Consider the following 25,812-nt stretch of genomic DNA (forward strand, 5'->3'; position numbering starts at 1 on the left):
TGATCAACTTCAGTGTTTTCTAAGAAGTGTGCCCATGACCTAGGCATTGCCAACACCATGCACCATAGCATCATTCAGCTACACAAACACTCTCTTTGCTATAATAAGTCACTTTATCTGGATTATCAACATGTTACTTCTGATGGAAATTAACAATTTCATTTTGGATTCTGATCCCAAATAGGCAGTCCTCATCTGAATGATAATTTGAAAAGATTTGTGAGACATTATTAACATGGTTTTAAATCTTTGGCATTGATAACAGTAAAAACGATAAATGTCGCTGTTACAGTATTTCAATGATCTCAATCCTCTCTCGAGTATATTACATTAAGGTATAGTTTTGTGGCATGCAGCCAAACCACTACAAATTTGGGCAGATGACTATTGAGGACATGCATCAAACTGTGTTAAATGGGTTTTCATCACTCATACCTTTTCCGTATCTCAATGGTTAAGCTCTTCTTGGATGCAGACCCATCCTGACGTATGACCTTATCTAAGGATAGAGGGGCATCTCGGATGGGGTGAGGCAGAATCACGGTCTCCTGGGTAACCTGGAGTTTCTCCTCATCCCCACCCTGCTGACCCAGGTGTTGCTTGGCATAGTCAAAACCCTGAACAGGCTAAGCAATGGGCAAATAATACAACATTTCATTAAAAGCAAAAAGATTTGGTTTCCATAAAATATAAGATGCATTGATTCAGACGAACTGATGGTTCCTCATCACGAAAACTCACAAAGATGCACTGAATATAAATAAGAATTTCAAAGGCATGTCATTTGCATTTACACGATTTTTATCTTTTTCCACTAAATATAGATTTTACCATAACCAGTGCCAGACGGCGGCTGGTGTGTACTGTATATTAAAAAATCTACAAGTACAATAAAAAATGTAATTGCACGTTAATTGCTAAAAGTGGTCCTGAATGGGGGGATCATTTTGCTATAATAGTGAAATAATTTGTCTGACCTAAACTAGGCCATAAAGTTCACGAAGCAGGTCGATCGTTATATGTGATAAGACATCATTTGACATATCTTTACAAGAGATATGTGGTCTGCATTTATTTAGAGAGAAGGTTGCACTGGATCATTAAATGCACTTTTATTCCAAATAGTTTTCTGTCCTTTTCATGGTCCTGCTAGCCTACTTTCAGCAAAAGCCTCTGAGAATGTATGACCTTATTCCTAACATACTCTGCACGTTTGGCCATAGAAGCGCACAATGATCGACCCCAAATATAGACACACATGTACACACACACACACACGTGCATGCACACACATATGGGTCATAATCTGGTAAGATATTGCTCTAACTTTTTAGCAACACATTTAGTAAAAATTTTTAAGTATATAAGTACAAACTGTGTGTGCATGCGAAACCTCAAAAATAAAACTTCTATGATCATTTACACACTTATGTTGTTGCAAAAGAAAGGGAACAAAATATCAAAATATAAACCTCCATTCTGAGACTTGGACTAAACTTCATTTAAACTTGTATGACTTTCTTTCTTCCGCAGAACACAAAAGTGTTTTTTTAAAGAATATTGGTAACCAAAACAACACCGATACCCATTGACTTGCATTGGCTTCCTGTCCGTACAATAGAAGTTAATGGGTTTAAAGGAACAAGAGGGTGCTACGAAAAGTACTACGAATGCTCAAGCGATTTACTTGTCCCTTCAAAGAAGATTATTTCTGTGATAATTGCAATTTTGTGTTACACAGTAGAGCTTTGATGGAAACATTATGAAAACTGCAAACCCCCCCGCTGATTCAAATGCAGTCATGTTGGAAATGACTGTATTTGTGTAAACCAATTAAAATGCTAAACATGAATGAACCATGTTCCATTAAAAACCGTACAAGATTTTGTATGTATAGATATTACTGAATTATGAATGAATTAGATTGCATTACAGTGCAGGTTATACAGTGCAGTAATGTTTTCCAACACATCTCCCCTCTTATTCACAGAACAGAAAACAAATGTAGCCTATAGAATAATGCAATGTAAACCGCATTTAAGCTCTACAGTGACCATCTCCATCCACTATCATTGTATACTAAGAGACCAGCTTACTCTCTCTTAGTAGAATCATCGACTTATGATAAGTTAAGAACAACAAAACGATGAGCAAAGGATGACAAAGTTTTTATTTTTGCGTTAAATATACTTTGAATAGTGTAGAAAGATCACCAGTATTTGTGCCTGGGACTCGTCTACACCATACAACATCCTAAACAGAGAGAGAACATCAGGAGCCCAGAGCAGCAGGTGAGATTATGTGAATAACTACCTGAGGGTAAAAACCCACGTCTCTCCAGTAAGCAGTCTAAATGAGAGAAAAAAAGCATGAACAGTCATCAATCATTTCCGGATCTCTCTCAAATGTTCTCTCAGGGATGAATTCCCAGAGGCGAAGCAAACAAAAGCATGTGAGAGTTTGAGGAGAACCGTCGATGAAGCCACTGTACAATATGCTGAGTCGATTAAACACTGTAATGAATTATAATGAGACGAATGAAGAGCAAAGCCATGCTTTATGAGTAATGACCGAGCGAGAGGTTCATCTAGTCCAGTGTTTCTCATGTTCAGTCCTTGCTACCCCTCCTAGGATGTTTTCGATGTCTCCATGTCTAAAAGAGCTGATTTAACTCATCAGACCCTTCGCAAAACTGGCTTGTCAGACTGATTTGCAAGTGACATCCCAGTTTTACGAGAGAGCTTGTGAATTGTTTTATGAAGGCAAAGATCTAGAACATTCTGGGATGGAGGGGCATGAGGACCGGAATTGAGAAACACTGATCTATTCGCCTCCGTACCTTGACTCGAGGGTTGAAGCTACCGATTGGATCGCTCTTGAGTTCGTTCTTGTTTTTATGACACAGTACGGTAGTAATGATGATGATAATGAGGGTCACCACACCGATGGGCGCCAGCACCGCAGCAATGATCCACAGATTGTTGGGAGGATTCTTCACCACGGCTGCACAATTGGAAACAAGTCAGTCACATATTTAAGAACAAGTTGAAGTATTAGGACAGAATATTTAAGAGTAGTATTTCCTATATTTAAACATTAAAACAAGAACATGGTTCAGCAACGTGTATCTTTGTTCTAATTGTTTTTGGGTGGATCTATTGACAGGAATGCAATGTAATATACAGAACTATGAATGCTTCAGAGGTGTATAAAGACCTTACATAATGAAGTGTTATGTTTTATTACCTAAAGACTTGTACACACCGGAACGATAATCGCACACGCTTATCGGCAGCGTTTTTCATACCCAAATGATTCACTGGCGATGAGCAGAATTAACGTGCAAATTCCCTCCATGACCTGAACAGCGCTTAATGATAAACAAAAGGTGGTGCTGCACAACTTTATGCTTCTGGCACTCGCTTGTCACACCGAAGAATACATCTTGCTTCTTCTTTGTCAATGTTTGCTCGGTAAGACAGTTTTGTTCTTGAGTGCCAAGTAGCGTTTTACTGGAACTTCAGCAGCTCCAGGCACGTGAACAAAGTGGCTCTCATCGGTCGGTCAGGTTTTAAAACGCCTGCCGTCGGAGTTCACTCTCACATGGGCGCCATTTGTCTAGTCACGAGGCGTTTAACGTCGACGATAAACGCGTGATAATTGTCCCCGTGTGGACAAGCCTTTAGAATGAGCTCTTTCTATCTACCGACACAGTGGGTCCCCTTGCATGCAATTCGCCATGTTGTTTCTACAGTAGCGCTAAACAGACAAACTTCTCTACAGAGCGCGTTTCGTAAATACTTTATCTCCTTCGGCAAAGAAGTGAAAACATGATGATATGTCACTTTTTTTCATTAAGACCTTTTCATTATGTAAGGTCTTTATACACCTCTGAAGCATTCATAGTTCTGTATATTACATTGCATTCCTGTCAATAGATCCACCTCAAAAAAATATGGTACACGATTCGGCTCTGTACAGCTCACTTCACTTCGGCTTAGTTTGCTTTTCCACTGCAGTGTAGTGTATCGCTTCAAGGTGAGCGGGATTATAAAATATCGTCACAGTTGCGCCGCCTCTTCTGCTGTGGCATCATTTAGATGCGACATAAACAAACGCATGTTATGTTTTTTTAAGAAAAAGTGTGAGCTACTGTGTAATGTTTATTGTGTTGCCCTTTGTACCTCCATTATAAGTATGTTCATAGAGCTTCCTTGAGTTGAATCCATAGCATTCAGAATTTTTTTTTAAGATTATAACGTTCAGTGAAATGTTTTCTTTATCTCAAAATACTGTATCTGTGCTGTTGAGTGAGATTAATTTGCTATGCTGACTGTAAACGTGTGCTAATGTGTAATGTTTGAAATCTTGTGTATATTTATGAATGTGCAGTTTTTCCAGAGTGTAATGTGTGTCGTTCGGTGTGTGTGTCTGTCTGTGTATGCCTGCGGCTGGAGATGTGAGATTGTCTTCTGCTTGTTTTACCCCTCCTGTTGGTGTTACTTCTATAAGAGATCAGGATTGTAGTCTATTTGTAGTTCTTGATTGTAGTTGAGTTTTTGTTTGCCTCAATATAACATTTGCGTTTGCACAGTTGTTTTTAACAATCAATTAAACCAATTTTAACAGATACGTCTTAGTATTAAATGAAATCAATTACAATATAATTTTCCTTCTTGTATTCATGTTATATTTTTGGTAAGAATCTAGGCTATTTATGGAGGCAGTTTATTAGGTCTGAAAAAGAGCAACAGTCAACAGAAAGGAGATTATAAAGCATTCACTTATGGAATGAAATTTCTGTAAATAAAGCTTGAGTGATTTGATTTGAAATTACAGTAGTAACTGTAATTCTGCTGATGCTAGGAATACATAAAGCTCAGGGAGAAAGTAGTTTAACCTTCAGCTTGCAGTTGGACAAAATAGCCCAGTGTGAGCGCCATGGTCTGCGAGTCCAGCGTATTAAGGAGCTTGGCCGTGTCTGTGCCAAGCAGTGGGGTCCCATTTTGCTGGACGTAGTAGATCATCTCGGCTGGGTTTTTTGGACCATGCAAGCGCCTGATACTCACCATCTGAATTCAACGAAACACAGCATGATCACCTTCTGTACACACATTTTTCATTTGTAAACCCTGTTCAATCTTTTCCATCAATGCAACTTACAGTACTAGAGGAAACATTTTAATTTGCATGAGTGTTGTTTTAATGCCCAATGATCCAAATCAGATAATTCATACATACTCACAAACTGAATTTGCATGCTGAAATGCGTAATTTGGTAGACCAGTCCGAGGTATATGCAAAATATTGCCATTGGACCTCATCCATGAAACACGAGCAGAATGATTTTTGTGTAAATCGTTTGTAAAGCCGTTTTGATGTACATTTTCGGATTCGCAATAATTTTCGTAATTTTCAAAAGTTGGTACAAAAGAAATGTAAACCTGCTCCATACCAGGTGTAAATAGTGCGTTAAACCCGCACGTAAGGTTCTGTAATATTTTAGACAAACTAATGAAACTGCATTTTGATGAACTATGTATCATAATGATATTTCACGAGTTTCTTCGCCCTGTCTTTTATCATTTTTAACTTTTTTACCGCGGAGCTCGTCACTGTCCTTTTTTACACAGCAGTCCAACCACAGTGGAGAAGAGGCGGGATAAACCCTTCATTGACCAACCATCATACACAACAATGGAGAAGTTAATATTAAAGGTTACTGCATTTTCAAATTAGGTAATTTTCTTCAAAATAAGATACTAGTAACAAGTAGGGTAACTGTTGCGTATATTGTAAATCACACCAACCAACGCATCCCCGGGATAACGCGAAGTGCCCCCAAAGCGTTCTCAGACGCCACCAGCTTGTCGTTTAAGAAGAGCACCAGGTTTTATTTCCTAAGCTGGCTAAAAACGGTGGACACAGTTTAATTTATTAATTTATAGGCAAGCATATAACCTATTAGTATATTATGCATTATATATAAAGTAGGCAAAATAAAGAATGAAGTTCAGAGGATTACGTAATCCGTTAGATACGTAATTTGCGTAGCTGTTATTCATAGGCTTATATAATGTTAAGTTAAACTATTCATGTACTGTGTTTTACCTTTTTTGTGTTTTTCTTATTTTCCCCTGTAAAGCTGCTTTGGAACAATGCGAATTGTGAAAAGCGCTATATAAATAAAATTCAATTGAATTGGCGGGAATTATGCTAACTGTTTACCATTGATTGGAATTAATTAACATAAACACATTTTACTACGGAATCTGACGTTTATGAAGTATTTGTGAATCCGGAGGAAGGTTTTCAAGAAGGTCTGTTTTACGCGCAAATTACTTGGAATAAACTCATATATTTACGAATGTTTCATGAATGAGGCCCATTGTGTGCATGCAAATACTCATGACATTTAGCACATATTTCACGTATTGTGAAGTACAATAAAGCAAAATTCATTCAGACAAAGCTATGGCCTTGGATAAACTGGATCGATTATGGTGAAGGTCCTGATATATGTGTGCAAAAGTGATGTTGTAAGGGGCAGATTTGCTAAACTAGCACAAGACATTTTCTTCACAGAATTCAGCTATTTGGAAGCACGGAAGTGGGAACAGTGCACTGAGATTTCACGACCCCATTAAAGTAGGTAGGCCACAGTCAAACTACTCTTTGAGGTGGCACTATGAAAACATTGCTGGTTTGTAAAACTTTCGATGTTAAAGAATCAATATATAATTTAACAAATTTTTAATTAGTTCCATGAGCACAAACCTGGACAGTGTAACTGCCCACTGTTGTTGCTCTTCTGAAGCGAACGCCTTGCTGATGGGCAACCATGAGAAGCTCAGCCAAACGCTCTTCCATCAGACTGGCGAAGCTCTGGTACTGTCCCTCCAGAGATGAGTTCTCCACATCCTGAATACCTGCAGAGATATGAAGAGGATAGACAGTAACTGCAAGGTTGTCCTGTATTCTCTGCACTGAATAACAACGTATCCTGTAACTCCTACAGTATATTTAAATCATTCGATCCCACTCCAATCCAGAAGTACTGACATTATTCAAGTTTAAACCTCTTGATGAACTAAACATAGTATCTAGCTAGGCAGCGACCATTTAATACCACATGTTCACACTACATTTGAAACATGTGCAAAGAGGCCGTCGTTTCTCTGTGGTTTTGGGAAGTGTTCTGCAATGAAAGGAAACATGTTCATTTCATTGCTATTTGCCCTTTTAAATTAAGCTCTTTGACTTAATGACGATACGGAAGATGATTACCTGTGATGACCCAGAACGGCCTGGTTTCTAGAGAGGTGTTGAGGTTGTGGTACTCCAGAGCTTTATAGTATGAGATGAAGAAAGCAAGACAGGTTCGAGAGAGAGAGAGAGAGAGAGAGAGAGAGAGATAAGACAGTTTCTTTCTTAAGCCAGTTGCTTTGATCATGGTCCTGAGGCTTAGCTTTGCACATTCACTATCCACATCATTTCCCAAATGAAACTTGTACTCAATTGCATACTGGCAGTGTGATTAAAGGATTTGGCTGACATTGTGTCTTCCAGGCAGAATCTGTAAATAGTCTGTAAAATCTGAACAGCCGTTGAATTACTTTACTTCACTGACAGAGTTCATAATGAAATTCGGAATGTTTCTAGTGAAGTTTCAATGGAATTTCTCAAATTCTTCCAATTTCTATATGCAATTTTCCATTGCATAAAAAAACATTCTTAAATGCTTCTCAGCTTGTTTAATCTACATAGCCTATAAAAAATATGACTGTATATATATAATATAATATAAAATGTATTGTGTAAATTGACATTATGAATCAAGATTACAAGATCAAAGTCTACAATCAACTATAATTGTTTCATTTTAATCATGCAGCACTTTTTTCAATCTATGCTATTTGATATTCTGCTTTAAGCCACTGTAAAACAATTCTTAATCTGCTTTACTTCTGTGTAAATGAAAAGACTCAAATCTTTTTGCTTTTCTGTTTTATTCACATACGTGACCCTAAAGTAATCCAAAAGCAATCGGACTACATTACTTTTATATCGTGATACTTGGATTACGTTGCTGATTCCATTCTTTCCATCTGTCCCGGATTACATTTTAAAAGTAACCCTCCCAACCCTGCCTATGAAACACACAAAATGTCCAAAAATATTCGACAAAACAAATCAATTCTGTTGAAAAGAGTCCGGTGTTGTGCACGGAAGTGAGTGCTGACATTAAAAAGAACCTCACAATCCAAGCAGCAGAAGTGGGAAGGCGAGAGGTGTGTGATATTCTCACATGAATGTACATGTTTGCAGAATGCTGTTTTCAACAGACACTCACACAGGTGTGCATGACACCTCCCCACTGTTCATTAATTTTCTTGATAATTGGTTTTCATGTGCATGCTGTGCTCTTGCCGATGTTTGTTGAACATGTTTCTGCCTCCTGTGAATGTTGCGATGTTGACATAATGGCAAAACTACACGACAAACAGTTAAAGGTTTTATGAATAAGAATTATCCGTGGAAGGTTTTCTATGGCATCAAATAGATCACATCAAATGTCAATATCATATTTTTATCATTTCAAAAGAAAAACATATAGCTGGAAAAACATGGGTCATATGACGTGGATAAGGATTGTTTTCTATCTAACAATAAGATAAAGGATGCAACAGTCAAGTAACACCATAAAAACAAAATTACAACTATTTGTTAAATGTATAAAATGAATAGTGTCATCCTATGCGTAGAACTGAAAATCTCTTACGCTCTGCAGTGATCAGTGGAGGGTAAAACAGGAAGTAGCCCACCAGCTCTGCTGTCAAACGACTGAGGAGGTCGCTGGCCGTAGTGCCATTGAGAGTGACGCTTCCATTATGCACCACATAGATCAGAGATACAGCAGGAGAACCTGAAGAATGAGATGCACTCAAGATCTGTGTGGGAAAAAACATGAAAGAAAGATATCTTGCACTAAAATTCAACTTCATGGGCCGCTCAAACGTGTAAAATTGAAGTATTGCTTGAAATACAATTTTTGTTTATTCCGTAATCATTTACTCATCCTCATGTTGTTCTTGCTTTCTTCTGGAGAACACAAATCCGGTTTCATTGTCTTGATTTTAATAAAAGTCTGCTGGGACATTTCTCCATTTCTTAAATAAAGGTTAAACCTTATGGTCTTTCTCACCTGTACAGTGAGAGAGCTGTAAGAGTTTAGCACCATGGCCTCTGCCTCAGCAAAAGCATTCTCCAGTCTCTGCTCCATCATCTGAGTAAACCTACAGGATCTGAGGTCATCCTCTGGACCTACAAACCTCAGAACTACACAAAAAGGAGATTATTAGGTTGCATTACTACAAACATCAACTAGCATTTTCTTTTGCGTATAGCACAGATATTCAAGAAAATATATTCGTTCTATTCTGATTTGCATTTATGTTGGTTGTGGGTTTTTTTTGCAGTGATGTATCTGTAGTGATATTTAGCTATATGCCTAACCTGTCTTCAGCATGCGTGTGATGGCAGGACTGGGCCTCCAGCGGGCTGCTGGCATGGAAACAGCCTGGACCAGAGGCACAAACTGTCGGATGTCTGCCATTAATCTCTCAATACCATAGAGAGTAAGAGCATCCACCACCACAGAGGCGGTGTACACCATACCTCCACGGGTCACATAATATCCAACAGTCACGTTGGGCACACTGGAAATGCTTTCCACCTAAAGGCATGTGAGATATTAAACACAAAAATGGCAAATATGGAAACTCCTTACAGAAGAGCGTTATTTTGTCATAAAAGTGCAGAGTTTTTTCTCTGGTTCAGATTAAAACTGTATTTTTTGACAATCCATGGTTTTTATTTAGCACAGTTGCTTAATTATCAAATAAACAGACATCATCTGACCAGGATATCCCAGCGCACCTTGGTAGCAATGAATTCATGACATTTTTTACAGAGAAAATCAAAAACATACGAGACAAAATGGTAAAAACTCAACCTCCAAGTCTGTCCTTTGAATTAGTATCAACTATCGCCCCAAAAGAAAGGTTACAGTGTTTTTCCCCTATAAAATAGGAAGATTTTATTAAACTTATAGCAACATCTAAACCTACAACTTGGTTATTAGACCCCATACCAACTAAATTATTAAAAGAGTTACTACCTGTTTCAATTGAGCCCATTTATAACATTATCAACTCGTCAATTAATCTAGGCCATGTCCCAGGACCCTTTAAGATGGCCGTCATTAAGCCTCTTATCAAGAAACCTAACTTGGACCCCAACGAACTAGGAAACTATAGACTGATTTCAAATCTCCCTTACCTGTCAAAAATACTAGAAAAAGTAGTGTCCACTCAATTATGCTCTTTCTTACAAAATAATGACATACATGAAGAATTGTAGTCAGGCTTAAGACCGCATCATAGTACTGAAACTGCGCTTGTTAAAATTACAAACGACCTGCTTATAGCATCAGATAAAGGTAACATCTCACTCCCAGTCCTGCTTGAACTCAGTGCTGTGTTCGATACTGTCGACCATAACATACTTCCAGATCGCTTAAACAATTATACCTGTATTGAGGGACAGGCACTACAGGGACAGAGGGACAGACATCAGTTTGTGCATTTAAATGGAGAATCATCCAATCTAACGCAAATAAATTATGGATTACCTCAGGGATCGGTTCTAGGACCCTTGCTATTCTCCATATACATGCTGCCCCTTGGAAACATTATTAGAAAACATGGAATTAGCTTCCACTGTTCCACTCCCAGCTATATATCTCATCAAGACCAGATGATTACTCCCAGCTATCCAAATAAGCAGAGTGCATCGAAGATATAAAACATTGGATGACTTGTAATTTCCTTCTTTTAAATTCTGATAAAACAGAAACATTACTTATCGGACCAAAGACACGTAAACAAAATAAATTTGAATATTAACCTGCAAATTGAAGGATGTACTGTTACCCCAACAAATACAGTAAGAGATCTAGGCGTTATATTAGACAGCAACCTGTCATTTCGAAATCACATCTCAAATGTCACAAAAACTTTTTCCACCTTAGAAATGTTGCCAAACTACGAAATATTCGATGTGTTGCTGACACAGAGAAGCTTATTCATGCATTTGTGACTTCAAGACTTGACTACTGTAATGCGCTACTTAGTGGTTGTCCTGCATTATCAATAAACAAACTACAGTTAGTTCAGAATGCAGCTGCCAGAGGTCTTACCAGGTCCAGAAAATACGATCACATAACCCCAATGTTATCAACCCTTCACTGGCTACCCATTAAGTATCTTAAAGTTATTTTAATCACTTATAAAGCCTTAAAGGGTTTAGCCTCTACATACATAACAGAGCTTCTATCACACTACAACCCATCACGCTCTCTAAGATGTCAAAACTCAGGACTTTGTATAACACGTAGAATAACTAAAGGGGGTCGAGCTTTCTCATACGTAGCACCTAAACTCTGGAATTGCCTTCCCGACGCTATTCGAGGATCAGACACAGTCGCCCAATTTAAATCTAGATTAAAGACACATCTTTTCAGCCAATCATTCACTTAATGCAAATATGCTAAATAAACCATCGGATAATAACTAAAATTATTTAACTTGTTATATTAACACCATGCACTGCGTTTTACCTCTTTTGTGTTTTTCATTTTTTATTATTTTCCCCTGTAAAGCTGCTTTGAAACAATGCACATTGTGAAACGTGCTATATACTGTAAATCAAATCAAATTGAATTTAATTAAAACTGTATTTTGACTGAAGGAAAGTAACAGTGGATGATGTTTCAGGGTCCACTTTTTAAAGGGCTCTTAAATGCGTGAAATTAACAGGACAGAAGAGCTCAGGACTGTCTTGTGATTGTCTTGTATGTTGCACATTGTGTGTGTGCTTGTATCTCCATAACTTCCTTAACCAGCTGGATTGTATTAGTTGACCAAGCTTTATTATTCAAGAATAGTCAGAACCAAACCAAGATAATCCAGTATTGTTTCCATTGCTGGATAATGTGGATATAATGTTCCGCACCTTTGTTTGCTTCCATTATAGCCTTATTATGACATTGTGGACAAAAGTTAAAGTATGTGATAACACAGCTTTAGTAATGGCTTTGGTCCATATGAATAATAAATCATATACGTAGCACATCTGTCTTATTTATCTATGGTCAGTTTGTAACAAGGCATAATTCTGCTCACTTTATTTTCAAATTTTACTTTGAGTTTGACAGAAAGCTTATAAAAAAATGTCTAATGTTATTGCATCATATTTGCTGTATAAGTGTCTAGGCTTAGGAAAATACATACATAATGCATAAGTCATGAAGTAGTAAAGTGCAGACCTTAGCTTGAACCATGCTGTCATTCAAGGCCTTCTTCAGTGCATTGGTTAGTCCTCTTGGGAGATTCTGCTTCAGAATACTGTCTAGACGACTCCTTCGTAACTGTACGGACAGCACTGTCACAGACACAAATAAAGAGTCGAGTTTAAATGCATGTAGTGTAAAAATTAAGTAATATCAAAGTGAAGCAACAGATAACTTTATTGATGTATCATTATGCTATTCTGACAGTTTGATAATGACAAAGTCATTGTTGGATCAAACACGCTACTCATCCGACAACTTTTTTCCTTTATCTTTTACAGTGTCTGTAATACAAAGCCTTTGTGGTAGTGTATCAAATTTAGAAAAACTTTTGTAAGAGATTTTCAATATGCAAAAGCCACTTAAAGGTACAATAAGTTGTTTCTGTATGATAGCATTAATATTTAAACCTGTTTTTATCCACATTCTGTCAGTGATGTTACATCCGAGCTGTGTGGCGTCAGTAACTGGAGCTCTTGGTGGTCCTGCAGTGTTTCTTGCTGGGGTGGTCTTTGTGCTCTGTGAGGTGGAAGTGGACAGGATTCTGTGTTTTGTCCTTGGAGATTCGTAGAGCGAGGTTGAATTTCTGTTAGAAGTTTTGGTGTTGCGTTTGGCACTGGTTGAACTGGTAGTGCTGGTTAACTCTGTGGTTGTCGTAAAGGGAGTGCTGGCTGGTGTAAAGTTATTGCTGGCAAATGCTGTAGGTTGAGAGACATGGACCTCTGGTCGTTCTTGTTCATCTTTGTCTCTCTGCTCTGGGGAGTATATGCTGGAATTGTTGGCTTTAAGTTGAGGGTCTGCGGCTCTATGTGTGACCAACAATGACATCAGCTTGGACTCTGCAACCACAATCATGAAGTATGTAAAGATTTTATTTACAATAATACTGATGGTAAAAAAAGATGAAAGAGAACGATGTGTTGATGAGATGACGCAATAATTATTTACATTACAATCTTCTTCATTAATAATAATGTTAATGAAGATGGTGACAGATGAAAATGAAACATACAATATACTCCTAAACCTACACATATTGACTTTACACATACAGTGTAACGAGCAAGGCAGGACGAGAGCCGTGGGGGAATGGCGCAAGGCCGGTGACGCGAGTGATAATGAGTGTCAGCTGTGCGTGCACCGGTCTCGCATCTTTCAAGGAGGAGCTTCGGGAGCATAAAAGGACGACGAGAGGACCAGGCCTGGAGTTTATGTTGTTTTATTATGTTGGTGCATCTTACTTTTTTCTTACTTTCAATACACAGTTTGCGTGTGTATTTACATTGATATATTTATAACCTGATATCAAAAGAAGTTGTACATATTTTAGGATGTGGTTTAACACCTTACTTCACCCCAAACCCTTAAATCACAGCCGCAAAGGCTGATTTAACTACAAACGCGAGTTTCAGAAGATTGCAAAACACAAATAAATGGTTCCCCTAACCCAGCCCCTAAACCTCACGTCACAGGGGAAAAGTCAAAACTAACAATGAGATCGTAGGAAATAAGAATTGACACGAATGAGCCACATTGTAAAAAAGATATAAATTCCCATCAGATTGCATTGCTGTATATTTATACATATGAAAGATACCACATTTAAAATACATTAGACTGAAAGTCGTGGTGGGTGACACGAAAGAAGTCTCTTTTACTCCCAGTGGTAGTTGCTCCCGAAAATTCCTCATAATTTTTATAGAATTGAGCAATTCTCTAGAAATACTCACTTCTAGTCGCCAACGATCACTGTCGCTTGTGATGCCAGATGTCGCTAATATATCATTAAAATACATTAGATCATGTCGCTCTGTCGCTGGTTGTGTGAACGAAGTATAACATATTAGTTTCAGGCATAATAATATAGTTAAACATACTAATTTCCACAATCCACATTGGATCTCATTTTTACAGAAAGAAAGAAAGAAAGAAAGAAAGAAAGAAAGAAAGAAAGAAAGAAAGAAAGAAAGAAAGAAAGAAAGAAAGAAAGAAAGAAAGAAAGAAAGAAAGAAAGAAAGAAAGAAAGAAAGAAAGAAAGAAAGAATGAAAGAATGAAAGAAAGAAAGAAAGAAAGAAAGAAAGAAAGAAAGAAAGAAAGAAAGAAAGAAAGAAAGAAAGAAAGACTGAGGTATGTGAGATGATGTAACTCTCTTCTGTGATTTATTTTTAAGAAAGTGATTCAATCTGATGCTGGCATGAAGTGAGCTGTTTCTGATCCGGGGTTTGACAGAACAGATGTAAAAAATGTCCCTGGTGTTCAATGACCTTCATCTTGCTCCTTCTCTGTGCAGTTGGCAGCCTGTGTAAGTCTATGAGCAAGCAATATTTCTCGCCTTAAAAAAATATTTCACAGATTCACAGAATTTCATCTGTCTACTTCTCTATGCATGTACATGTGTTAGCAGGCTTTAATTGGGCTGGCTTTGAATACATTAACATCTTGTCTATACTGGGGACGTGGTGCAATGCATCGCAACAAAAGACATTAAAACGCATCAAAACCCATTACGATTGTAAATTTTGTCTACACTGGATGCGGTGTGGCTCGTGTCTGGTGTAGATACGGTGTTGGGGCCTTTTTAAGTTTTACATGAATACTCAACCCAACAATGAATATTCTGTCATGAATTGCTCCCCTCCCAAGTTGTTCCAACCCTGTATACATTTCTTTGTTCTTTGTTAGACGATGTATAATTGATTATATATATATATATATATATATTAACACAATGGAGCTAAATACAAATATCACTCGACTTCTATCTTGTTTTATGCACACAAAGGTGGGTTCAAGTGGTGACAACAGATTTTTCAGGCAGTGTGAAGTGAAACAAACTGAAGAACAAGTTTTATGGCAGTGATATACTTAGAAATGTCAGAAACATGTTATCTCGACCAATACAACATCAGGTCCTGTGTTCAGTACACACAGAATTATAGCTTAAAGGATTTATTATTGTATTTAATTGAAACTGTCATGTGTGCATATGGCTAAAATGCCATAGTTTGACATGGTGTGGGAAATTAAATATAATGTACAGACATTTAAAATTACGTTTCTATAGTTTTATCATATACCTTCACTATCCTTTATTATTTATAATTGGAATCTGAAATGCCCGCTAGAAATGTTTGTCCTGAGAACGTTCTCAGAATGTCCCTGCTTGTGTCGAATACATTCCCAGAACGTTCGGATATGGAGTGAGGGGACGTTATTTGGTGGACCTACACATAACATTCAGCAAGTTCTCTGAACGTACAGGGAACCCCCAGACAGCAAGCTAACAGGTGCAAACCATTAAATCAAAGTTGAAAAAACTGGGACAAAAAAAATGTAATCACCCCCTTAGGCATCAACAGTCACCACACAAAACTCGACAATGGTGACATTTAACAAAAGAAAGCTTCTTGCTGCAATGCATGCTGGGTAACATCATAGTACCACACTCCCCCTATGCAGTTGATCTGTGTATCTGAATTAGTTTAATGATTGTCACCATTGTCAAGTCAGCTTTATTTATATAGCGCTTTTTACAATTTTCATTGTTACAAAGCAGCTGTACATGAAAACATTGACTATAAGCAAAACATATAAGGTTATGCAAGTCAAAACACAGATCAATTATCAGACAGATTACACATTTCTATATGAAGTGTTAATTAAATAACACTATAAAATTCTAGCAGCACCCCCGGCCAGGCAAAACAGTATGCAAACAGTGGCGAGGAACTGAAAAACTCCATTAGAGGAGAAAAAAACCTCAGAGGGAAACCAGGCCTAACCAGGGGATTCCAGTTCCTCTCTGGCAAAAGCTGCAGCCTCTGCACAAGCTCGACGGTGCTTGCACAACGAGGCAAAATAAAAAAATTATTAGATTTAAGATTATCATTAATAATTTTGTAGAGTCACCACGCCATTGTTGAGGTTTGTATGATGAGTGTGTCAGTGGGCCTATTCTTTTTTGTTTATTGTGTCTTTTTATTTTTATAAAGTAAATGTTCATTAGTCATGAAATCATGAACCTCAAGATAACTTAAAGAAGTCTCTTAACTTTATTATTGCACATATCATGAAAAAGCAAACATCTCTTTCTTTGCCAATGCACAAGTGTTCTCACTGAAGCTCAACCATTTGCATCAAAAGAGGAAAGAGAATTGACAAAATTACCAAAAGGACAAATACAAAATTTAACTCGTTGTCATCTGTTGGCAGGTAGCATTATTGTTTGGTCTTCTAAAGGTCCTGCAGATGTTATGGTAATGCCCTATAAAAGTCCCTTATACGTTCAGAGAACGTCCTGAATTCTCTGTGAAGGTCCACCGAATAACGTCTCCACATCGTGACCATCTTGGAACGTTCTGGGAATGTATTTGACACCAGCGGGGACGTTCTGAGAACGTTCTCAGGACAAAACATTTCTGTGTTGGGATAACTCTTGATATCTTCTTAGGAGCTGATGCTTTTTTCATTTGTCACCCTCAGATCGTTCCAAACCTGTATACATTTGCTAAACACAAAGGAAGATTTTTGGAAGAATGTCAGTGACCTAGCAGATATCGTCCCTCATTGACTGCCATAGTAGGGAGTCAATGGGGGACAAGATCTGCTAGGTTACCAAGGTTCTTACAAATATTTCCCTTTGTGTTTAGCAAATGTATACAGGTTTGGAGCCATCTTAGGGTAGAATAAGAGTAAATAATGACAGAAGTTTCATTTTGGGTGAACTATCCCTTCAAGGAAGTTGTCCTTGCCATTGTAACTTATGGCTTGCTCACTATTGCATTTCCAAGTCACCGTTTTACATAAAGCTCCTCTGGAACAATATGTGCTGTAAATAACTTATGCCATGCAAAAGAAATGACTTCAATAAGATTATTGTATTTGTATAATTGCTTTTGTACAGCAAGTTCGTGTTAAACACACACTGCCAGTCTTTAGCAGTAAGTTGGCTTTGTCTGGTCAACAGGATAATAACAGCTTCGGCAATGCTTTTGTGACACAAGTTATAATGCTCATTGTTCTGTTAAACCGGCTATGTGTAGAACACTGGCAGGCATACGGCTCTGCAGCGGCGTGCTGAGATGAGGCACTTCTCTCTGCTTTGTGATATAATGCCCTGTGGCTGTAGAAACAGCTTTCAGAAAAGATGTTTTTTTTTAATGGAAGTGGGGTTTCATAAGCTGTTTGTGCTTGAACTATACTGCAAGTTGTAGTGGTTTCAACAAACAGCAGGCTACGCAAGCTAGACCTATATGTATTCAAACCGAATGTGTTTATACATGTATATTCCCATGATGCATGTGATAATGGGAACAGAAAAGCTGGCGGTGGGACAGTGGGTAGACTAAGAGCAGACTTTGGGTTGAGCTTAAAAAAAGTGGTCAAAAAATATGCAAGCTGCATGCTGGGAAACAAACCTGAGATAGAGGAATGGTTGCTGACCAGTTCAGAAGAGGACAGAAGGGTGAATGATGGCTCAATTCTCTCCAAAGATCTGTTTGAAAGCCATTGATGCGTTTCATTATTACTTATGACAGGATTCCCGGGAGACACTTTTGGCAGCTGAAGTTTCGGAAGCATTTGGTCCGTCCCGGCCAGCAAAGTGAGTATAGAGGAGAAAGCTGGTTGTTCTCTGTTACCCTTCGATGAGCCGGTGGAATTTGAGTGGACTGCAGATAAAGGACTCTCATCCTTTATAAGAAAGGATGATGAGGTGGCCAAATCCAGAAATGACACCGCTGAGCCAGACGACTCATGACTTATGTCATCTAAAAAGAGAGAAAGAGAATAATGAAGCTATCCTGAGAGAAATAAATCTTCCTGTTTTACATTGACAGTTCTCTCATTTTGAGGAAATATTTTCAGGCTGTAATTTTCCTTTCCTGTTTCCTGAAATTGTTTCCTTTCACAATACAAAATGTTTTAGCATACCAAGAAATATGCTCGAGTTTCATGCTCCAAATATGTGACAGACATGTAGATTTATTTATATGAATGTCAAAGGAAAATGGGAAATTCCCATAAAAAAGAAAAACACAAATGAGATTTCTGAAATGTCTTAATAATTTTTTCCATCAATAAAATTAAATTGAGTAAATGGAAAGGTTTGCTTGAGTCTCTTGCTTATCAGATATTTCTCCAGAAAGTCACAAATGTCTCCATTAGTTTCAGAGCTCAGATTTGTCAAGTCTGCAATCAAAAGTCAATATTATGGAACACCAAATGTCCTTAAATACAGATAATTTGACCTCTACAATCTGCATTCATTTTACACCTCTATTTTCTTTATCTATTTTAACAATTGTCTCATTTGTTTCTCCCATGAAATTATACAAGAGACTAATCTCAAGAGATTTTCTATGTTGATATGCCATATTTTTTATTACATCCTATTTGATTAAAATAAATTATATTATATTATATTAATTCACAGTTAATTTGATAGTCATGAAAACGGTGACAGTATCACAGCATGAGCATTTGGTTTGGTTTTGATTGGGCCGTGGACAGCAGACATTGCTACAAATGCAACTAACTATATAATCATGAAAAATTTGAATGGCAAAATAACTAAGATTATCAATTTTAAAGGGAAAAATATGTTTGATGTAAACCGTTGATGCAAATGCATCTCACACGTAATAGCAGTGACCCCAATTTAACAGTTTCAGGGTAAAATCCGGGACATTCCATAATCTTCAAAAACATGAACAAGGGAAAAGAAAGTACATGAAATACAGGCAAGATAACTTGAATATAAATCACAGGTGCGGTACAGTACGTGTGTCAACCTCAAATAAAAGCTGAAAAAGAAACCAAGCATCAGAAATTCAGATTGAAATGCTGACTGAACAGAAACTCTTCAAAGCATTTTCACTGGCACTCCCCCACAATGACTTCTTTAGCAGTTCCCCCCTGTCGCTCTGAGATCCACAATATCTGGAGGACAGAATGATTCATTCATAGAAATCAGCAAGACCTAAATAATCCACAGTGTGTGCAGACTCAAGCAAAATGAACTTCACACTCTATGCTGAATGGACAGGTTTCACTGCAGCGGGGGTGTTCAGCTCAGGTCACGAAAGTGGTGCACACCTTCAGCCCACCTATAATTTCGATTTCGAAAGAGAAAAATAGTGGCCGTGGCTTGCAATTTTTGCTGCGACATGACTGGATGTATCAAAACAGCCGTTGCATTTTATAATGGAACTGGCAGCCAATCGACAGTTGACGGGGAGGAGTCGACAGATGCTCCGCCCAAGCCTTATAACATACGTCATTTAAGATGGATAGTGACTACAGGGTGGAAGTGCAATTTCAGATTTTACTGAAGATTATCAGGGCACATACATTTTATTTGATGGAAAAATAGCTACTGTAATTTTTTATTTCACTGGGACTTTAAGTAAAGGCTACTTTCAAAATCAAATATTACCCAAATGCAATGTTCAGAGAAAAAACTATACTACAGTTTGAATGGAAACTGCCTCAGATGTTTCTCATCGAATGAGGAACTAAAAATAAACATAAATTAGATATATTAAGTCTTGCAGTATAAAAAGACTATGCAGCCCCTCTCGTATAATCTGGTTTTGGTATAATAATTTTCTAAGACATGTTTTAAAAAATGTGAAAATATTTGATTTCCTATTAAAATTGCTGCATTAAGATTGCAGCTGTTTGGTATCTTCTCAGATCAAGCACAGTTTGAGGCATTGTTGGGATCATAAAACTGTAAAGACAGATATGAATATTATGGTAGGAACATCTCATATTTCTCTACATTGGGTCTTTTGTTTATTATAGTACTTGGCTTATTAAATTTACTGTATATTCTGTGTGATTACAAAGTTGTTTTATTTATTTTTCTAGACCTCGGTACTGACCTCCCAGCATGCACTTCTGAGGCAGAAGCAGCTGAAGCTGAAATGCAACACAAAATGAGAAATGACTGAAAGGCTACATAACAAGAACTTCATATATAATGTGTGTGTGATATTGTGATTTCAATGTGATTTCCAGTGGTTAGCAGAATTTGCATTTGCTGGTGATCTCCAGATGTTTGTAAATGGTTGTGTGCATCTCTGTCGGAGCTGCAGATCTTGGAAATTAATGACTGTTCGGGCCAAGCCCAGCAAGAGCCACTGTCTTATAACTCATGTCCATTACCCCCTCCATATTCACAGCCCTGTATACTAAAAAAACACAAACAAATTTATGAACTGTGTTGATTATTTGTGTGCTTAACTGTTCTCTAACCAAACCTAAAACAGAGGCTACGCTCCATTAGAACAACAGTGCACAATACCTGAACTGACTTCCATTCAATGCTACAATATTATGCTTGCAGAAGCGAACCAGAACATTTACACTAACGTGGGAATAATGACACTGGGCAGATGAGGGGAATGAACGCTAAGGGCAAGACTACAGGAAACTTACACAAGACAGGTGAGGGAATGAAACACTATGCGCGAGATTACAGGCAAACAAGGGGCCGGGGCAAAGACATGTGACAGGAGAGCACATGGGGCAAAGTGACAACAAAGGCCATGTGCTTCCACACAAAACAGAACAAGCACAAAAGACATGGTTCTGTCTTGACCCTGTCCACAGAACTAGAAAACTCCTGACAAGAAGGACAGGATCATGACACACTGTCATCCTCAGAATATTCAACTCAAAATTACCAGAGCCAGTCACAACCATACTCAGTGTCGGCCTGGGCCAAACCAAAACAACTGACACTTCAATAAAAACCTACAACACTTTAAACAATATTACAATTCTAGTATGAACTTCTAACATCTACTATTCGAACAGCAAAGGACATGCTGCTCCTGCTTACACCTTTACCAGCAAAGACAGAATCTTTACATGCACAACTCATACTTTAGACACGGAAAGGTTATTTTTTCTGATATTTATCTTTCCCGTCCGTAATGTTTCTGTCTCAACGATGTGCTCTTATAGTTCAGACCTGGTCAGACCTGTAGGGTTTAATAGGAACTGGAATCATAACCAGAGAGCTCTGCTTGGCAGTTATACAAGCACCCAAGAAAGCTTCATTGTTACATATGCTGAAGAACCGTGAAGGTCATGGTGTCCCTCTGACCCATGAATCACACAAACTCAGAGCTCTATGGCAGGAAAACAGCAGGCATTAGATTAATGGCGTACCCGAGCAGCTGAGAGGGGAAAATAAAAGTGCTGCTCAGCTGTTTATTAAAAACGAAGCCCTATGGAACTGAGGTGTGCGTACTGTATATGGGCCCTTCATCTATGGCTCTGCAGACGCACAAGACTGGAGCACATGCTCATTTTTAAGTTCAATAATTGTACCCTACAGAGGGAAACTCATTCTTGTGACCAGCGATCATTGACATATCAATAATGAGGTCAGGCAGCAAACCAAAGAATGACCTCAGTTGTTAATATGATGTAAAGGTTCAGTTATGCATGGCTGACCCCGTATTGAATTTGCAAAAACAAGCGCAGACTGCTGATTTCACCCTATGACTATATCACATTGCTGTCTTTACAATGTGTGTAGGTTTAATTGTGGGTATACTATTTTATTTGGAAGAAAATTCAGTATATTATCATATCATCGAACATCATTTTGATTTTATTTTGGATCACTCTTTCTGAAACTTTAGCCGCAGTGATGGGTAAGTACACAAAGTACACACTAGCAGTGGAATCTAGCTCAACCTTGAACCCAGCAGAGAGATTTTCGGTGAGGTACAGAACAACTGCACAGTATCTGTGCCACAGTACACTGACCTAAATAATATAAAGAATCCATCAGAGCTTTAGCCTACTTTCTTACCTTGCTGAGTTTTAGAGTAGAAGAAGCCTGAAGCAGTCAGATATCCTTAAGAGTGCTGGATATCAGTGTAACCACTACAGAGTTTCACAACTAAACTTAATCTTTACACATATCTGGTTCTGCCACCTTAACACAGCTCAGACAAACTAAACTCTAGAAGGCAATTTTTATTAGTATTACTGCTCTTTAACTTGCTATGGACAGTTTGATGTTTAGGTGTTGGCAGGCCCGTCGCGACAAGGCAAGCAAACCAAGCAATTGCTTGGGGCCCCGAGCTGGCCTGGGGTCCAAAGACAACAACTGGTTAAGAATAAAATGCAACGACAAACTGAGCGCCCCTTTGACAGTCAATGCAGTAAAGTGCAATGACACTTTTATTGGGATCCCCCTCAAGGTGCCCCTTTCGTGATCTCTGCTGCCGGCAAAAACAAAACCTCCGTCGGCAGTCATGAAGCGGAATTATGCTTCAGGATCCCAAAAAAGAAAGAAGAGAAAGGAAGAGGAGGATAAGAATAAACAAGATAGTGGTAAGTGATAAATTACACTGGATAAAATAGCTCTTCTTGTCTTGGTGTCATTTTGCAGCAGGTAGGCTTGCAAAAATATGTTAGCTAACGTTACCTGTAACCTGCCTGACGGCAAATGCTGCTTGTAACGAACAGTTAGTGCAACTTCGGACGGAATATGGTTACATACTACTGTAATATGTTTTTTAACGGGATAAGGAAGATGCAGATCTGTTCCAGAATCACTGTTTATCGTATTTAATGACATGACATTGCTATAGCTTTGTAATAGGTTTTGATGAAAGTGGCATAACGTTTGCATGCTATACTAACTATTCCACCGTGATGATCTATTTACCAAATGGGGGGGGTTAGGAAAACCACACAATAAATTCCGTGCATCAAACATTAGCTTGGGATGTTTTTAAGCATTAGTAACCCTTAACAAAGTGTTAGGAATATCTGGTCGTCTATCTATGTAATGTTTATAGATATTTTAAAATGGTTTCTTAAAGGTTTACAAAAAATGTTTAATCATTACCCGATACCTAATATATTATATGATAGATATAATGTGTGTTACAATAAACTGTTAATTTACAGCACTACTAATAATTAGTAAACATATAATTATAATTTCATTGTTTGTTAACAGTAAAAAGACTGTTTGCTAACAGTTAAATGACAGTAAACTAAAGATTAATTAACTATCAATTTACCATCTATTAATGATTGTTATTATTAAGTGTTACCATCTTTTCTTTCTCCCTCAAGGTGCTTTGCTTAAATTTCTCAGCCCTCAGGCTCTTCCTAAGGAGACCTCCACTGATGAAGGTAGAGTGAATTTCTCTCACTGAGCTGAGCTGTTAATAGTGACATCTTTCAATATGCTAACAGTGAAATGGTAAAACGTACTTCACAGGTAATTTCAGATTTTTTTTCAATTATTTTCCCAGCTACACCATCAACTTCATCCTCAACATCAGATGCATCACTTCTCAGTGCTGATGTTTCCTCTATAGCACAAGGTACCACTACAAGCTCTAGAATTACAGCTGATATCCTGCACAGCCCAGAGTTTAAACTGATAAGTGTGTGCTGTCATATTGTTAGAAAAACAACAGTGCAAATCACTATTGAATTCCCACCAAACTGTGTAAATACCAGTCACTTTAGCCCATGGATATTTCAGAATGTTTAATATACAGTAGTGCCTGTCAAATTTCTAGGTGTCAGACACTCAGTGATGAATTCTGTACCTCGACAGATGGATTATATTGATAAAAACATTATTTTTCCCCAGCTACACCGTCAATAGCATCTCTCACAGTGGAAGACACTGCATCCAGAACAGAAATTGAGTCTGCACCACTTCCCAACACTGAGGTTACCTCTACAGCTCAAGCTACCACAAGCACTGTAATAATAGCTGATGACCCTGCGCAGTGGCCAGCAGTCCTGACTGATAGTGTGCGCTGTCAAATTGTTAAAAAAGGACCAGTGCAAGTTACAAACATTGTATTCCCTCAAAATTCTGAGAATCCACCTCGAAGATTCACAAATGACAATTACAAGAGAAGCATGAAAAATGGGGAGAAAATTCTTCGATCGTGGATGTTATATTCCATGAGCACAGACTCAGTGTTCTGTTTTGCCTGCACTGTTTTTGGGAAGCGTGACAATGCCTTAAGCAACTGTGGCTTCCGTACATGGAGGAACCTTGCTCATCATTTAAAAGAACACGAATATTCAAAGGGGCATTGTGACAATATGACAAACTGGCATGAGTTGCAGAGGAGACTGCAAACCAATACCACCATAGATCAAAGACAACAAGACTTGATGCAGATCGAGATTGAGCATTGGAAAGGTGTCATAAGGAGAGTGATTGCCATAATTTGTCACTTAGCAGAACGCAACCAGGCTTTAAGAGGGACCACAAGTGAGTTGTATGACCCACACAATGGGAATTTTCTGGCACAAGTTGAACTGATGGCACAGTTCGATTCAGTTATGACTGAACACATAAGAAGGATACAAAACCAAGAGACAAGAGTGCATTACTTGAGTGGAACTATTCAAAATGAAATAATTGCACTAATTGGAAACAAGATACTGGAAGAGATTGTGAGAAGAGTACACAGAGCAAAGTATTACTCTGTTATTATGGATTGCACTCCTGATGTCAGTCATAAGGAACAGCTTTCCATTGTTCTGAGAATTGTCAATTGCGAACCATCTGTGTCCATTGCAGAACATTTCTTTGGATTTTTAGACGTTGAAGACACAACTGGTAAGGGCCTGACTGAAGTCCTGCTTGACCACCTGCATAAACACAGCCTGAGTCTTTCTGAATGCCGTGGTCAGTCTTATGACAATGGCAGCAATATGATGGGCCATAAACAGGGTGTTCAGGCAGGAATTCTGCAATTGAACAGCAAAGCATTTTGCATTCCATGCAGCAGTCATACACTTAACCTGGTTGTGGCAGATGCTGCCAAGTCCTCAGTGCTGTCCATCTCCTTCTTTGGTGTGTTGCAAAGACTCTATAACTTATTCAGTTCCTCCGTGCAACTCTGGGCAGTTCTAAAGGAACATGTAACGCAGCTCACTTTAAAACCTTTGTCAACAACAAGATGGGAAGCTCGGATTGACTGCGTGAAGGTGGTGCGATACCAGTTACCAGAGATCCTGGATGAATTGTCTGCACTCCAGACGTTTGCTATAGAGAAGGGGTACTCAGAGACCATGTCCACTGCTAAAAGCTTACATGGTGAGTTGAAGACCTGGTCTTTTCTGCTTTGCACAATGACCTGGTACAATGTTTTGTACCAGATCAATCATGTCAGCAAGCTGCTACAAAGTCCAAATGTTTCCATGGAAACACTTAGATCAGAAACAGAAGGAGTAAAAGACTACCTTGAAGACTTCAGGGAAAATGGGATTGCTTCCTGTCAAACTGATGCAAAAGACATTGCAGAAAATCTGGATATGGAAATGACCCTTCCTGAGAAAAGGCAGCGTAAAAAGAAAAGACAGTCTCTATATGAAGGTACAGAGG

General features: G+C 38.2%; 1 protein-coding gene across 1 annotated transcript in view; it reads right to left on the reverse strand.

Moving 5' to 3' along the window:
- The window catches only part of kiaa1549lb (KIAA1549-like b), a gene marked incomplete at both ends in the record, with an annotated part of 30,165 nt that extends 16,898 nt beyond the window's left edge, over positions 1-13,267 (reverse strand). Inside the window, 11 exons of the mRNA XM_079465346.1 lie at positions 436-626; positions 2,314-2,349; positions 2,840-3,003; positions 4,901-5,072; positions 6,778-6,929; positions 7,288-7,347; positions 8,783-8,951; positions 9,206-9,339; positions 9,517-9,736; positions 12,389-12,504; positions 12,823-13,267. Coding sequence (XP_079321472.1) covers positions 436-626; positions 2,314-2,349; positions 2,840-3,003; positions 4,901-5,072; positions 6,778-6,929; positions 7,288-7,347; positions 8,783-8,951; positions 9,206-9,339; positions 9,517-9,736; positions 12,389-12,504; positions 12,823-13,267 — 1,859 coding nt within the window. The remainder of the gene's footprint in view (positions 1-435; positions 627-2,313; positions 2,350-2,839; positions 3,004-4,900; positions 5,073-6,777; positions 6,930-7,287; positions 7,348-8,782; positions 8,952-9,205; positions 9,340-9,516; positions 9,737-12,388; positions 12,505-12,822) is intronic.
- Between the last annotated feature and the right edge of the window lie 12,545 nt (positions 13,268-25,812).

This window comes from Barbatula barbatula, assembly GCF_947034865.1.
Source record: "Barbatula barbatula genome assembly, chromosome: 10".
NCBI classification, from domain to species: Eukaryota; Metazoa; Chordata; class Actinopteri; order Cypriniformes; family Nemacheilidae; genus Barbatula; species Barbatula barbatula.